Below are 17,296 nucleotides of genomic sequence, written 5' to 3'. Positions count from 1 at the left end.
AAATTTTAATGATATAAAAGATACATAGCAACATACAAATAATAAACATATAATACCCTACTGCAAACTGCATATAGCCAGATGATTCTCACGCAATTCTTTTGTTGATTTTTACCAAACTCTTATCAGTGGCCAATTTATGGTTGCAACTGACAAACAAGCATAGGTCCATCATTCACGAAGAACATCCATTATCACATATGTTAATGAAAAAGACAAATGTGAAACAGTGAAGACACATGTCAGACTTCACCCCCTTCAATAGTGGGGGTGACTCCTTTGCTAAATTGGATAACCGGTTTTGAAGAGTAACAGAATGTTTCCTCAATTCTTTGTGCTCTTCACATTTTAACAGCTGTTATGGACTGAATGTCTGTGTTCTCCTGCAATTCCAGCTGAAACCCTAACCCCCAACATAATGGTATCAGGAGGTGGGGCTCTGGGGCAGAACTCTCAGGAATGGAATTAGCACTGTTACAAGAAAAAACAGGAGAGGAGTTCCTGCTGTGGCACAAGGAGATCAGCAGTGTCTCTGCAGCACCAGGACCCGAGTTTGATCCAAGGCCGCAGGGTGGCCAAAAATGAAAGAAAAAAAGAAACAAGAGAAAGATGATACTTCTCTTTCCACTGTGTGAAGACAGAACTATCTTCAAGCAAGACGGAGAAGATGACCATCTACCAGCCAAGAAGAGGACCCTCACCAAGAACCATATTTGTGGCATCTTGATCTTGGACTTCCCAGCCTATGAGAAATAAACCCTTGTCGTCTAAGCATTTATTCCAGTCAATGGTGATGTGTTCTAGGACCCCAGGCTAAGAAAACAATGCCTATAGACACTATATACTTTTTGTTTTTCTTCTTTTTATGGCCATGCCCACTGCATATGGAGGTTCCCAGACTAGGGGTCAAATTGCAGCTGTAGCCACCGGCCTATACCACAGCCACAGCAACTCGGGATCCGAGCCGCGTCTGCAACCTACACTACAGCTCACGGCAAAGCCAGATGCTTAACCCACTGAGCAAGGCCAGAGGGATCAAACCCGCCCCCTCACAGTTCCTAGTCAGATTCATTTCCACTGCGCCAAGAGGGGAACTCCTAGATACTACATACTTTTAAGTTTCATCTTCAGTATTAGCATTTTCTCTGTCCTTCAGGTCTAGAAACAATTGACAAAAAAACACATCAAGTCCTGACTTTTGCATTCACTGATTTCCACGGTATACACACTACCATGATGACTGATTCCAAGGTCTCAATGTGAAGTCACCGAATGCAGAGTTGGGAAGAAGTGACAGTAGCACAGTTTCATAACAGTTCTGTCACCCAGACAGAATAGATGTGATGAACGTGAAGAGCATAGTCTAAGTAGGAGATAATGAATTTTGAGAATTTACCACCATTGCTTTTAATAACTTTAGCTAATTGTGTTTATTTAATTTAATTTTTAATAGTAACAGCCCTCCAACTTCCTGATAATGATTGGCTCTTGTGGGTACCTAAGAGGTGGTTCCAGCACATCACAAGGGAAGGAAAACATCTCTAATTCTAGAGTACGTCCATGCATCTCAGCTATCAATTGCATTGTTGCTATCACAACTAAAGCTGGCAACATCCTGAGTCTCTTTTCCAGCCTTTGATAGAAAAACCTAGAAGTTTATCTAGGTTTTTAGATGAGAATATCAGGCTCTAGCTCCAACTAGAACAGATATTAAGACTCTGATTTATTCACTAGCAGCAAAGTTCTATAACTTTTTATTTTAGAATTTTATTCTAAGACCATTTCATAGTTGTTAAAGATATTAAGGATTTAAATCCTAACATAGAAAGATAACTGTATAAACTTGCAAGTTAAGGACAAGGCCCTCTAAAAACCCAAAGTTGGCCATCTGATAATTTATAATAATGTACCTTGGAGGCACACAAAACTGATGACTATAAAATCTCGCAGAGCCAAATCTTGCCGCTGGATATTTAAAAGGAGTTAGGTAACACAAAGGCCAATAATAACATCTTTTAAAAGGCCTAATCAGATTCCATGCTTCAGGGTGTAAGCGGATGAGCTGAAGGGCTGGAAAGAGGAACTGCCTGCCCTTCCTCCCTGCCCTCTGCCCAGCATCTGTGGCATTTCACGTGTGAGAAGGGGGGGGGGGGGTGACTGAAGGTAATTTCCACTTTCCTCTGAAGAACAAAGATCTACTGATAGGATAAAAGAAGGGGCGGTATCACCTAATTAGTTGTATTCCACATCCAAATACTTTCCCCTAAAGCACAAGATACTGGCCTCCAGGGCCCATCTGTCCCTAATTTCTACTCTGCCTACACTTTCATGAAAAGGAAGCTCATAGCACACCAGTACAGAAGGCAGCCTCGCTCTCTGCCATATTCCTCCTCTTCCCATTGCGAACACAGCAATAGCTGAAAACAATGCACTTTCTTGCTACTTCACCCTACAGCAACTTCATGATAGAAAAAAATAAATCTGCAAATCACAAAACTTAATTTTATGTGAGAGGATAACAAATAAGATATTAAAAAACAGACTTGTACCTTGTCATAATTCTTAAAATATGCATTGCTTTCGAAAGTATTATTTGTGACATCAGTTCTAACAAACTGTTTGTCATGTAACATTTCCAGCCATTAAACTCTTCAAAATGCAATTTCTTTAAAAATAAATAAAGCAGGAGATATATAAAAATCAAAACACTTCCATTCAGGAGCAATATTCCAGGTAATGACAGAACCATCAAATTGTCATAGGCATATTTTAGACTAGAATTTTCCTTTTGTGAATATTTGTTATAAAGAACCTTTTTATTTTATTTATTTATTTATAACCTGATAAATGTCTTTAAAAACTTAGAGCAGCAATTAAATCACCAAGAGCCACTCCATAAAACTGAACTTTTCATTTGGTTCTGCTTAATGACTAAACACATTGAAAAACTACATGGAATGGTTCCAAAACATAGCGAAGTTTGCTAAGAGTAAGCTCTCTCCCAGCCAACCATTAATTTTAAAATTAACTCAGAAAACCCAATTTCCAGAAATGGACTGGCTGGGTTAGAATTCAGTTTGCACAATGCACTTGGTCCACCTCTTCTGTGACAACATGTTTTATGTGATTCTGAAAGTGCAGCTGAGGGCAATGAATTAGACCTCATTTCTCTTAATATTAAAATGATCAGGGATGGTATGGGAGAGACCTAGTTTTACTAGCCCAAAGCTTAACAACTCTTTCCCCCAACACCTTTATTTTCCACACCTCATGGAAATGAACTTCCCCCTCCTCAGACTGCACCCAATCATGATATTTATTCAAAACAAATACAATGATATAGAAGCTAGACAATTTATTTTAAAAATTCTGATTAAATGCAAGAGAACAGAAATAAAACACGGTGCTTTTCCTACTGCTCTATAACAGGGCTAATATCCTACCCTGAATAATTGTTCACACATCTAACTATCAGTATCTCACATCTAACTATCAGCATCACATAACAAAAGAGCAGATCGGTTTTTTAAGTAGTCAAAGTAATACTGAGCCTTACTTTGAAGAATGATCATTCATAGGCTGGTCTTCTATACCAAGCAAATGCCTCACGATACAAGAGTTCAGAATATTTTATCATAATCTCAGTCTATCCTCCTAATTCTGACAAACCACCAGGTCGAAAGCATGTTCCCTGAGGTACTCAATAACCCACAAGTTTTCTGGTTCACTGGAAACATTCAATTTAAACAAACATTCATCATAGAGTTATCACCAAACCATCTCAGTCTCAATCATGCTAGATATATATGGAGCCAGCAAGGCATCTTGGCATCTGTAGCCTACAGTAAATGCTGAACGCCTTCCAACAGGACTACAAACCTGCCCAAGTGGATAAAAAGTGTCGTTATGAAATGGCTGTGGGATAAGAACTTGAAAAAAGAAGAAATAAAAAGAAGGCTTTCTTTAAAAGGTGACAAGAGGTGGAGGAAAGGTGAGAGAGGCAGGTAGAGAGCAGATGAGTGAGGCAGGTAGAGAGAACAGGTGAGTGAGGCAGGTAGAGAGAGCAGGTGAGTGAGGCAGGTAGAGAGCAGCAGCCTGTGGCCCCCGAATTACCATTCTCAGGGCTGGTAAACATCCTACTTGCACTGGACACTGTCTTCCCAATGTCAGCCAGGGAGCGAAGGTTGGATTTCTTGGTTTGATGCCGGTGCTTCCGAAGCAAAGTATAGGTCACCTTATCCTTCAGGTCAGGTTTCAACAGGCCCGTCTCAATCTGATGATCAACAATCATCTCTGAAACAAAAACAAAGCAAAACAAAAACAGAAAATAAAACTCAGTCGCAAGACCACAAAGTCAGTTTTTTTACTCTTACTTTATGGATGTCATCCTTAAATGTAATATCAACACACTATTTTTCAAATTTCCATCTTCCCACTTTCTGTGAAGGTAAAGATACAGGGATACGGGCATTAAAGGAGAATTGTAAATATTCCAGGGTTAAGTACATGTTTAGAGAGGAAAAACTGTCTTGTAAATTTTTTTTAGTCCCAGTTAATAGTGAATTCACATTAGCCACATTCTTCTATGAGTAACACAGTAAGTCAGTAATTTACATTGTTCTATTTTTTGAAAGATTAGAAAATTTCACATACTCTGTCATATTAAGCGTGCCAAAAATATAATTAATAACAAAAAAGTCTTAAAGAGAACGCACACGATTCAACAGCATCCTGTTATTGATTTTTAAATCTCTTCCCAAATTCGTCTGTAATGTTATAGTTTCTTTGTAATAGAACAAAACAAAGACAAAAAACACCTTTCCCCATAACAGGTTATTTGAACACTAATTAATCCAATGAAAGATGCACTAAAGTACAAAATCACACCTTAGTCTTCTCTAAGATGGGAGATGTGTCCTTCTTGTTTAGCTCTAAGTAAAGCCCTTCCAATATATTTTATTAGTCATTTAAAGTGTAAACTGACCAGAATTTTCTAGAAATTTTAATATCCTAGTCTCACTACAAAGAAAACTAAAATTTTTATTAGCTCTGGACCACTTTCTCACACTATCCGCAAAAATAAACTCAAAATGGATTAAAGACTTAAATGTGAGACCTGAAACCATAAAACTCATGGGAAAAAACATAGTAGCCTCTTACATCAGTCTTAGTAGTATTTTTTTAGATCTGTCTCCTCAGGCAAAGGCAACAAAAGCAAAACTAAACAAACAGAACTACATCAAAAAAGCTTTTGCACAACAAAGGAAATTGACAAAGCAAAAAGACAACCTACTGAATGGGAAAAGATATTTGAAAATGATATATCCCTGATAAGGGATTAATATCTAAAATACATAAAGAACTCACACATCTGAATATCAAAAAACCAAACAATCCAATTTTAAAATGGGCAGAGGATCTGAATAGTCATTTTTCTAAAGAAGCATATGGATGGTCAACAGACAAATGCAAGTCAAAACCACAATGAGGTATCACCTCACACCGGGCAGAATGCTTATCATCAAAAAGACAACAAATAACAAGTGTGGGTGAGGATGTGGAAAAAAAGGGAACTCTAGTACACTGTTGGTGGGAACGTAAATTGGTGCAGTATGGAGGTTCCACAAAAGATAAAAACAGAGCCACCATGCAATCCAGAAATTCCAATTCCATGTATAGATGTTTAGACAAAGAAAACAAAAACACTAATTTGAAAAGATACATGCATGTTCACTGCATGATTATTTACAATAGCCAAGATATGGAAGCAAAGTTCTCATTGATAAATGAATGGATAAAGAAGATATATATATATAACTCAGCCATAAAAAAGAATGAAATCTTGGCATTTGTAACAACATGGATGAATCTAGAGGGTATTACACTAAGTGAAATAAGTCAGACGGAGATAAATGATTTCACTTAGATGTGGAATCTACAAAACAAACAAACAAACAAAACAGAAACAGACTGGGATACAGAGAACAAACTGGTGGCCGCCAGATGGGAGGAGGTGTGGGGGTGGGCAAAACGGGTGAAGGGGATTAAGGAACACAAATTTCCAGTCATAAAATCAGTAAGTCATGGAGAGTAATGTACAGCACAGGGAGTATCCATCAATAATATGTAATAACTTTGGTGAAAGATAGTCATTAGAGTGGTGATCAATTCATAACATATATAAAGGCCAATTCACTGTGTTGTATACCTGAAACCAATGTTTGTCAACGATGCTTGGATAAAAGTTATAAAATACCCTTAGAAAAAAAGCTTTCCCCCAAAATTTCTATTAGCTCTTTTTTTCCAGAATGGTTCTAACTAGAATGGATGATTGTATTTCATAGAAATTGCTTGTGGGCAGGTCTGCGGAACAAGTTTTACTCTAACAGAAATAAGAAGTCCTTCTCACAGGTCAGCATGTCGGCAGCATGACATAAACGTAGCCTGGTGCACCTTCCTCTGTTGTCACATCACAGGTGGGATGATGTCCAGAATGGGGCTCAGGACAAAACATCCCAGAACCTGTGCAAGATATGCAACGGCAGGACCACACCTCCCTGTCTGCAGGTAGAGCTCTCGCCCCGGCACAGAACCAGAACAAGGGATCCCAAGCTCACTTTTTCAGGCACACGGGTGCATCAAGCACATGAATATTTTCCACTTGGGCAAATTTCTCTGAATACACAAGTGGAGAAGAGAACAAGAGCTCTTCTTTTCCAAAAGCTTGACCAGAAAATTCACGGGTACCGATAGGATAACCGCATCCCCCAACCACTGCCATCTCTTTGGCAAGAGGAGTTACAGATGTTCAAGGGGCTCTGCTTGGTTATGACTGCTCCTCCCACGAGTCCATCTTTTTCACCAGCACTCCCAGAACTGGCTTCACAGCCTCTCATGATTTATACTGTGCAAATCAACTACCTGGGAACCATCAGAGGCTGACTCTAGGATCTTCCATCACATGCCTCACACAGATGCTGTAAATGTCACTTACCACTGGGCCACTTGGTAGAGAGCCTGGGCAAGGCAGGAAGAGCTTCCCCCATAGGAATGTTTTGGTTTGAGAACAGCCTTTAGCTCTGAGGATCTATTTTTGCTTTCTATGACCTCACCTGCATCCTATGGAAGTTCCCAGGCCAGGGGTTGAATCACAGCTGCGTCTGAGACCTATGCCACAGCACCACTGGACCCCACCTACACCGCAGCTTGCGGCAATACAGGATCCTTAACCCACTAGTCAAGGATGAATATTGAACCCGCATCCTCATGGACACTATTTCAGGTCCTTAACCCGCTGAGCCACAGTGGGAACTCTGCTCTGAGTATTTTTAACTGCACAAACCCTCCTCAGTAATACTCTCAGAATAGATCCTGTAATTATAATCAACCCTCTGTTCCACAGTAAAATAATTAGGTGCCACCGAACACAAGTCCTCTACTTTCCCTTTAAGTCTTAATCAAAGTGGAAAGTCCATTTTATAGAAGAACCATAAAAATAAACAAACAGCTCCAGTATATCTGCTGCAAGTGTTATCAAACTCCTACTCTAATTCCAGGGCTGTGTATTAAAGTGTTTCTTATCTACCCTTCTTGGCAGGGCCACCCTCTATTCTCGCCCTCCCTTGAAATCTCAAGCCAATCCGTATACACAGCCGGCCCTCTGTTCCTAACACCTAAAAATCACTAGTTAGGACAGGTTAAAACATCCGTGTCACTTATGCCCTTCATTAAGTTCCCATAAAAATGGCCCATATTACAGAGACCTCTTTAAGTATAAACAACAAAATCTTTCAAGGAAAGTGGAGGCAGTAACATTTCACAGCTACACTGAAATTAAGCCTTCAGTGTTCAAAATCCCACAGATGCTACCAATTAAGAGGAAAAGGACCAGCTCTCCACGATCGCAGCATTGAAAGGAAGCCCAGAAGCATCCGGTTCAACCTCTTGTTACAGCAGGAGGAAAGTACTCAAGAGAAGGGCCAGCTCTCAGACACAGCCTCAGCACCCCCAGATTAAACCAGGTTTTCTGATGGAGTTTAGATCTTTTTCCATCACGCACAATATTTTTGTCTTTTTAAAAAGGAAACTCTAGATCAAAAATAATTTGAAGAGAAAGATGATTCTGCATCTGAAATAAAAGGGTCAAAGGTAATAGACTTTTTTTTTTTTTTTTTTGTCTTTTAGGGCCACACCCTTGGTATATGGAAGTTCCCAGGCTGGGAGTCAAATCGGAGCAGTAGCTGCCGGTCTACACCACAGCTCACAACAACACCGGATCCTTCACCCACTGAGTGAGGCCAGGGATCAAATACAGGTCCTCATGGATACTAGTCGGGTTCGTTATCACTGAGCCACGACGGGAACTCCATGACAGACGTTCTTAAAAGAAATACAAAGCCCCAAGAAACTGTCTTCAACTTGAAGACTAACTAGATAATTTAAACAAATTTAACCACTTCTATCTGTTAATCTATCAAACTGGCAAAACCTAAAAGACCAGTCCTCAGGAATGGGACCATTGTATGCGGCAGGCAATTCCATACACTGAGGAGGACAGCAGTAAACAGTGAAACCTGTCTTGAAGGCCACTTGGCCAATACAGAACAAAACCCTTTAAAATGTTCAAACCCTTTCAATATTTCACTGTTAGAAGTCTATAATCGGGAAATAAGCAGTTTCACAAAAGTATAAGGAAAACATTCATTTCTTTTCTTTACAATAAAAACTTGAAGGCAACTTAAATGCCCAATTATGGATTAACTATTTTGCAGCCATTAAAATGATGTTTAGGTGTTCCCATCATGGCTCAGCAGAAAAGAATATGACTAGTATCCATGAGGATGCAGGTTCTATCCCTGGCCTCGTTCAGTGGGTCAAGGATCTGGTGTTGCCATGAGCTGTGGTGTAGGTCGTAGATGCAGCTCAGATCTGGTGTTGCTGTGGCTGTGCTGTAGGCCAGTGGCTACAGCTCCAATTAGACTCCTAGCCTGGGAACCTCCATATGCCGTGGGTGTGGCCCTAAAAAGACAAAAAGGAAGAAAAAAATGTTTATATTTAATATCATGGAAATATCCATATTATGTTTTTAAGTTAAAAACAGTAGATCAGAGGGTTATACTATGATTCCATTTTATAAAATAAACTTTATCTGTATGAACAGAAATGTACAGAAAAACTTCTGGGAGGATAGCTCTGAAAAATAAGATTAGTGGTATTCCATTTTTTTGGTATGTTCTACTTTTCTGCATTATCAAAAATGAACACATTTTTGTTTTGCAATAAAAAATAAATATATTACAATTTTGAAAATATAAAAGGTGTTAAAAGCAAGAAAAAACATGACTAACTCATCTGCCAACATGCACGGCTCAGGAATGCCTTTAAATATAAAAATGGAGAGCTCCAAAAATAGAGCTACATTTTCCTAATCCACTTCACATCATAATAAAATACCTAAAGTAGTTAATAAGTTTTTTTAACTTAGGAGGGGAGGAAAATTCCCATGTTCTTAGTTTCATATATGAATGGCACTCTTTAAATGTAAAGTTATAATATAATAGTAATAATAAAGCTATTAAAATAATCCATAGAAAGGATATTTTGTCCTTGAAACAGGGCAAAATTTTCTATTAGCATTCAGAAGGGAATCTTCTTGAAAAAAAGTGGGAGAGGTCCTGAGGAGATTCAGAACAAGCCTGAATTTGTAGTTGAGAAGTGGGGCCACATAAGCAATGGCCCCACTGACTAGGGCCCTCACTTGGTGGTGGCTTTGCACCTGCGGAAGGAGAAGTACCACTGAGAAAGAGCAGCAGGTGGACTGCAAAGAAGAACAGACATCAGGCTATTGGTGGATATAATCACACTTGCCTTGATTTCTTTTTCTTCTTGTTTGTTGACATAAAACTGAGGTGTTGGGGGAAAGTGCATCTTAAGAATTAGTTACACATAATTCTTGACTCTGAACGAACAACTCCACTTCATCCTCTACTAGAAAAAGATTTTTTAATAAACAGATAATGACAGCAACTCATCAAGATACCGTGCCATATACATATATATATATATATATATATATATATATTTTTTTTTTTGTCACTTGAAATAGGGGCTTCTTTTCTTTCATGGCTTTCAACTTGCTATAAGGTTTTGAGTCTTTCGGAGGATTTTTAAGCATTTCTTTTCAGCCACTTCCACTCACTCAAACATGCTCTTCTGCCCAGTCCTCCAATTCTGGTGCATTTTTTTTCTTTCTTTCTTTGCCGGTCATGTGTGTTATTTGCCTCTGAATTGTTTTCCTGTATTACCAGCTCCAGAGTGACAGCACTGGCTCTCTGCCTGCTCACTTTAGGGACAGTGGAGCAAACACAGTACTGAGTGATGATACCTCAAAGTCACTTAGTGGTGTCCAATTTTAAAATTTAATAACATTATTAAAGCAAGGAGGTTAGAGAGTGCATGGAGGTTAGAGAAAAAAGCCACAGCCGGTACTAAAAAGCAACGGAAAATTAAAGTGAGAACGTAAAATGCTTGATGAACCCTTCTTAAGTGTAGTAAATAGTGACACCTCTCTCTTTGGCCATCAGCTGACGAGGCTCCAATACAATGTGGGATTCTGGCTGTCACCACATGGAAAGGGTCAGTTAGTTACCGAGGGCCAGAAACTCCTTGAGATGGCTCTTGCTGGTGCTGAAGATCCAAAGACAGTTCTACAGAAAAGCTCAGGTATAGAATTCAACTAACTTCATCACACTTGTGACCAGCTCCAGGCACAGCAAAGGAGCTGTGAGAATGTTTCTAGCTCTGCCCACTACACCTTTTAGAACCTTCTCTCCTGCTCGTCAACCTCCCTGAGCATCCCTCTCCCTGACCTGGGCCACACTCAACCCTACTAGATGACATGTATAAAGATCTAGATAGGAGTTCCTGTTGTGCTCAGTGGCAATTAACCCAACTAGTACCCATAAGGACGAGGGTTTGATCCCTGGCCTCCCTCAGTGGGTTACCGATCCGGCATTGCTGTGAACTGTGGTTTAGATCCCAGACCAGGATCAGATCCTGAGTTGCCGTGGCTGTGGTGTAAGCTGGCAGCTGCAGCTCGGATTCAACCCCCAACCCTGGGAACTTATATATGCCACAGGTGCAGCCCTAAAAAAAAGAAAAGAAAAGAAAAAGAAAGATCTGGATAGATTCATTCACAGTGGGATGGTCATGGAAGTAACAATTACACCTGAGGTCCTCATTCAATTCTCACAACAACCCTGGGAGGTCTACCTTCAGCCACCTTTTACAGGTGAGAAACAGAGACTGCTAAAGAGCTAAGGAAAGTGCCTTGTCTGTAGTCACACATGCTAATAGACTTTAATTAACCATAGGACTTCTGCCAAAGAGTATATATATTTTAAGAGAACAAAGCTTGGGCTCAATGAAATGCAATCTCCAAATAGTGGAATTTCAGGAAGAAACTATGGTCTACAGTAGGACTTTTTCTTTTCAACATAGGAAACTTTCTGGTGACCTTAAACCACAAGACACGGTCTCCCCCTAGACTGCCTATACATTGCCCAGTCACCAGTGAACTTCTATTTTGCCCTGCATGTATGACTTTGAACTTAAGGTATCTTTGCTCCATATTAATTCTTAGTCTGGAAAGACAGACATTGCAGTTTTCACTCAAAAGCTGGAGGGATTTTTGCTAACCATGAGACGTTTTTGGATAACAACTTCTCTTGCAGCTTTTAGGAAATTTTTAAAAAGTCAGTGAGACAAATCTCCTAGAAAACCGTTCCTTCCCATTGCTTCTGTCTCTGTAGATGGGCTTCATCTTCTATTGGTGCAATAATCCAAGAGCTCTCCTCATATAGCAAATGTCCAGGAGTTCCCATTATGGCTCAGTGGGTTAAGAACCTGATATAGTATCTGTGAGGATGTGGGTTGGATCCCTGGCCTCCCTCAGTGGGTTAAGTGTCTGGCATTGCCAAAGCTGCAGCAGGGGTCACAGATGTGGCTCAGATCTGGTATTGCTGTGGCAGTGGTGTAGGTCAGCAGCTGTAGCTCAAATTTGACCCCTAGCCCTCGAACTTCCATATGCCATGAGACATGGCCATAAAAAGGAAAAAACAAACAAACAAACAAACAAACAAACAAAAACAATCAAATGTCCATTTTCAGCCCCATCAGCCTTGTCAATTATGAAACATTCTACATAAGGCAGTATTTCCTACATTATCTTCTCACTACCTATATGTGGGTGTGGATTTTCAACCTATCCCATTCAAAAAGCAGTAGGGAGTTCCCATTGTGGTGCAGCGGAAATGAATCCCACTAATATCCAAGAGGATGCAGGTTCGATTCCTGGCCTCCATCAGTGGGTTAAGGACCCAGCATTGCCGTGAGTTGTGGTGTAGCTCACAGATGCTGCTCAGATCCAGCGTGGCTGTGGCTGTGGTGTAGGCTGGCAGCTGTAGCTCCGATTCGACCCCTAGCCTTAGAATTTCCATATGCTGCAAGTGCTGCCCTAAAAAGCCAAAAAAAAAAAAAAAAAAAAAAAAGGTGGTAGCCTTGCAAACCAGGGCCTAGAATAGTGTCTGGCACATTGCTGAAGCTCATGCACCACTGCTGAGCTTCTGAATAAATGCATCAACTCATTCATTCTGTCCCCCCAGTATGTTCACCTCAGTCTTTCTCCCTTCTCCACCTGCACCTTAAGCAGCTCAGATGCATGGAAAGTGTTGGGCTTCTTTGCAAATCTGATTTGAGAACAAATCTTCTCTTCCAAGACAAATGCTATTGCCTTCTCCTTGTCTATAAGGACACAGAGGCCACAAACAAGCCCTCTGCCTACAGATATTCAAAAATCTTTGTGATTACACAGGGATTTGACACTGGTCAGCAGGGCCACAGTCCCCATCCTCTTCCCACGGTCCCAAAGTAGGCACACTGCAGGCCCTTTAAGAAATTGCGATCATCCCTACAGGTCCAGTGGTCACTGAGTTATGGAGTTTTCCTGGGAATCACAAGCAGAACCTCTGCATGTCTCCTTAAGGAAAACATGACCTTCAGCTCACTTCGATCTGAAGAGTAATAAGGCAGCTTAGAAAATGAAAACAATTACTACTCATTGGAATGTGGCGATGGGTGCCCAAGGTGTTCAACATGATGAGTTAACATTCATTACACGACACTAATTACAAAGATGCCAAGGCTGCCTTCCACCACGAGGTCCAGTGATTTGCCGGGGGCGGGTGTTGTACAAATGACACTTGGCCTGACTCAGTCACTAATCCATGAGGTTCTGCTGGCCTCTTGTCCCACCCAGCTTTCTCTACATCCAGCTAAAGGAGTCTGACTTTTCCACCTGCAAGATCAGCCCAACCCAGGGACTAGACCTAAACCAGTTTCCTTCTTACAGAGGATTTAACCCCTATCTTACAGATGACAAAATTGAGGCCTAGAGAAGTTCAGTTCAATGTCTAAAGTCAAGGAGTCTAGAAATTGAGTGTCCAGACCTCCAGTCCCATATAACCAAGGATGGGGGCAGAGGGAAGAGGGGAAAAGGGGGGTCCATTCAAAATATTAACCTTAATGTAATAAGTGAAGGAACACAAATCTGTACATGTAAACATGATCCCAATCATTTTTAAAATACCATGAAAGTGCAAAGCCTAAGAGAGAAGACTGAGAAACAAAACTGGATGGAAAGACGCCAAAATGCTAACCACGGCTAAGTCCAGATGGAGGGCTGATGGATGATTTTGAATTTTTTTTCCCAGGACATGTCTGTATTTTCCAAAATTTCTGAAATAAACCCTACTCATTTTATAATATTGAAAGAGAGAGAATAAACGATGGAGACTAGTCAACCCTGCTTACACTCGAAGCTCATCCACCTCAACAGAGACCCATCGATAGGTGGGTAAAGCAGAAAAAGATGCAGAGCCATCAAACAACATACTCACCCACCAACTGCGGGAGAGAAGCCGCCTCCCTGTCGAGCATGATGGATCCTTTCTCCATACATGTCCGCAGCTCAAACAGGCTGTGAAGGGACAACGTGGCCACGTGGGGCTTGCTCCACCTCTCCCCACCCTGCTCCACTTTCTCTTCAAACTTAATCCACCTAGAAACGCGAGATTAGAGAACAGCAATTAAAAGTGTTCTAATCACCTCTGGAAATAGAACCAGCAACCCCTCCAGCACCACGCCCACCAGCACTTCCAAAAAATGTCTCCTTCTGCAGCATCTCAAGAGCTTTTTCTATTATTAATTGCATTACCTTTATAAATACACCAAAAGGAGTCACTAGACCACGCCTCCCCACAATGTTAGAAAGAAAACGAACCCAGAGGAGTCAAAGAGTCCTTGGTTTTACATCTGTCTACATGGAACGATGAAATCCATAAGGATGGTGATTGAAGCAAATTCTTAAAATAATGCAGAAAAAAATTCTCCATGTGGGTATAGTGCCTGCGGTATGCAAAAATAACGACCACTGTGAGAATTCTGCTGGGACCTTGACAAGTTTACATCAGGTGAAGTATCAGTTAGGAACCAATATTTACGTTAAATATTTGAAAATATGGTGTTTGAGGTGGTCAGATGAAAATAAAATTCCCCTTTGATGCTTAAAGAGGCCAGCATGTATTGCTATGTCTTAGTTTCACATACATCTCTCAGCTGACACATGCTCCCCACTCACTGAGATGCTAATAGAGGCTTTGCTCTTCAAGTTTGGCTCCACAGTTTAAAAATACACCAGCTCTGAAGTAAGTCAGAGAAAAACAAATATCACATGCTATCACTTACATGTGGAGTCTATAAGAATGATACAAAAGAACTTGTTTAAAAAAACAGAAACAAACTCACAAATTTCAAAACAATCTTAGGGTCACCATAGGTGAAACCATTGAGGGGAGGGAGGAATTGGGAGGGAGAGAATAATATATACACCCTACTGTATAAAAGAGATGACTAATAAGAACCTACTGTATAGCACAGGAAAATCTGTATAGTCTGTAATAACCTATTGAGGGAAAAAAATGGATATATTTATATGTATAACTGATTCACTTTGCTGTACACCTGAAACTAATACAACACTGAGTCAACTATACTCCAATAAAATGTTTTTTAAAAATACACCAGCTCAGAAAGTTCCCTTGTGGCACAGCAGGTTAAGGATCTGGCATTGTTACAGCTGTGGCACAGGTTCGATCCCTGACCTAGAACCTCCACATGCTACGGAATGCAACCAAAAAATAATTTTAAAAAATTTGAGGATCCTGTTGTGGCTCAGCAGGTTAAGAACCTGACTAGTATCCATGACGATGTGGGTTCGATCCCTGGCCTCACTCAGTGGGTTAAGGATCTGGCATTGCCGAGAGCTGCAGTGTAGGCTGGCAGCTGAAGCTATGATTCGACCCCTTCACCTGGGAACTTCCATATGCCATAGGTGGGGCCTTAGAAAATAAATAAATAAAATTTAAATAAAATAAAAAATACACAAGTTCAATGAACGCATCTATTCTGATAATAGTTCTCTTATCAACCTTAGCAATAGAACAAGCAACATTCTTTCATGGCTTTTCTTTCTGAGACTTGTAGATTTTGATAACTTAGCAGTACATAGGGATGAAAAAAATTTAATGGAAATGACAGCAAAAACATTTGACATCCCACATATTACACATACTGACTCTTCCTACACTGGGTAAAGGAAAATCAGAAAGCATCATCATTTTGCTACTTGTCATGACTCAAAGGAAAATGCTGCTTTCCCTCACTTGAAACCTCTGAAAGATATTGAACAAGATACGAAGGGGGTTAAAATTTGTTTTTCTACATTCCTCACCCAAAGCTTTAATGATTGAAAATGTTTTCCTAGAAAAAGCTAAACACTCACCCAACTTACTAAAGATGAGAACAAAGGGCAGAGATCAGAGGAAGCTCTACATACAGGATTATTTATAGACTGTTCACCACCCTCAGAGAAGGAAAAGAACACATTAGTAGAACCAGGAGTGAAAATAGATCAAGAGATCAGCCACAATGTCAAAGAAAATTCAGAATTTTAATCAAGCCCAACACTAATGTGATTCATATGTATACGAGCCATGGCCATGAACCCCTTCTCTTTCCTCTCCTGGCCAGGAAACACCTATGTTTCCATGGCAACCTTATCCCCAACTTCACCCTCAGTTCTAAGACCCTCCTCCTTTCCCCTGTATCCCCGAAAATGTAGGCAATGGAGATTTTTATTTGTTTTTCTCACATTAAAAAGCCAATATCAAAGACGTTCTAAAACCTCAGAACTGGACCTTGTTCATTTCTATAAACGTGGTTGTGAACCATTCTGAGAGAAAGATCTTTAATATTAGTGTGTGTGTGTGTGTGTGTGTGTGAATTAATAGTTCTTCACCTTGGTTGTATTAGACATAGAAATAAAAGGAAGTGAGAAAAAAAGGAGAATTTTACATCATGCTCCTATACAATTGATGGACTTGTCAAAACGACAAAAGGTAAACTGAGTTATTTTGAGAGCAAACATTTTAAGGAGTATATTACATTAGCTAACATTAGGCATATTCTCTTTTTAGGCTCACTCTCAGAATTTCTAACCACGTCGGCTGGTAACTAGTATACGAATCATATTTACATTTAATGTTATAATTTATTGCTCAAGATGACACTCTAGAAGATAGAAGAGTCCACAATATATGAACCCTAGTCAAGATAACATGCAATTGTGTTATCCATAAAGAGTATAGCGATCTTATTTTTTTTTTTTTTTTTTTACTCCTAAGAGTATTCTCCTCAGCTGAGGGATAGGATCTTTGGTCAGAGAATTTAAGTCTAAGGTGAATGATAAGGGCCAGCTAGAAACCCAATAAAGGGGAGAGTTTTATTCATACAGCCTTCGCCACCCTCTTATCTTTCCTAAATGATAACCAGTTGCCCTTCAATCAGTTGCCATTAACCTGTATCACCAAATTCATTCCATAGAATTAAGCATCACTTCCATACAGTATGCAGCTCTTTTCCACCATCATCCTCAACCGTCCAAACCATAAAAGTTAAATAAAATTTTCTCCACAAAAAAAAGAGAAAGAGGGAGTTCCCGTCGTGGCGCAGTGGTTAACGAATCCGACTAGGAACCATGAGGTTGCGGGTTCGGTCCCTGCCCTTGCTCGGTGGGTTAACGATCCAGCGTTGCTGTGAGCTGTGGTGTAGGTTGCAGACGCGGCTCGGATCCCGCGTTGCTGTGGCTCTGGTGTAGGCCGGTGGCCACGGCTCCGATTCG

At 40.3% G+C, this 17,296-nt stretch overlaps 1 protein-coding gene across 13 annotated transcripts in view; it reads right to left on the bottom strand.

The window, feature by feature from the left end:
- The window catches only part of SLC4A4 (solute carrier family 4 member 4), a 347,209-nt gene that overhangs the window by 185,454 nt on the left and 144,459 nt on the right, over positions 1 to 17,296 (bottom strand). For all 13 annotated transcript variants that reach the window (XM_084971070.1, XM_021100504.2, XM_084971072.1 and 10 more), the window contains 2 exon segments: positions 13,956 to 14,116; positions 4,114 to 4,293 (listed from right to left, as the gene is read on the bottom strand). In XM_084971070.1, coding sequence (XP_084827196.1) covers positions 4,114 to 4,293; positions 13,956 to 14,116 — 341 coding nt within the window.

This window comes from Sus scrofa, chromosome 8 (assembly GCF_054392235.1).
Source record: "Sus scrofa isolate SSC_HxYL_T2T_F1_AM1 chromosome 8, Sscrofa_HxYL_maternal_Yorkshire_Landrace_v2.0, whole genome shotgun sequence".
Lineage (NCBI taxonomy): Eukaryota > Metazoa > Chordata > Mammalia > Artiodactyla > Suidae > Sus > Sus scrofa.
Note: the sequence above shows the minus strand (reverse complement) of the source record. Positions and strands in the feature narration are given on the sequence as shown.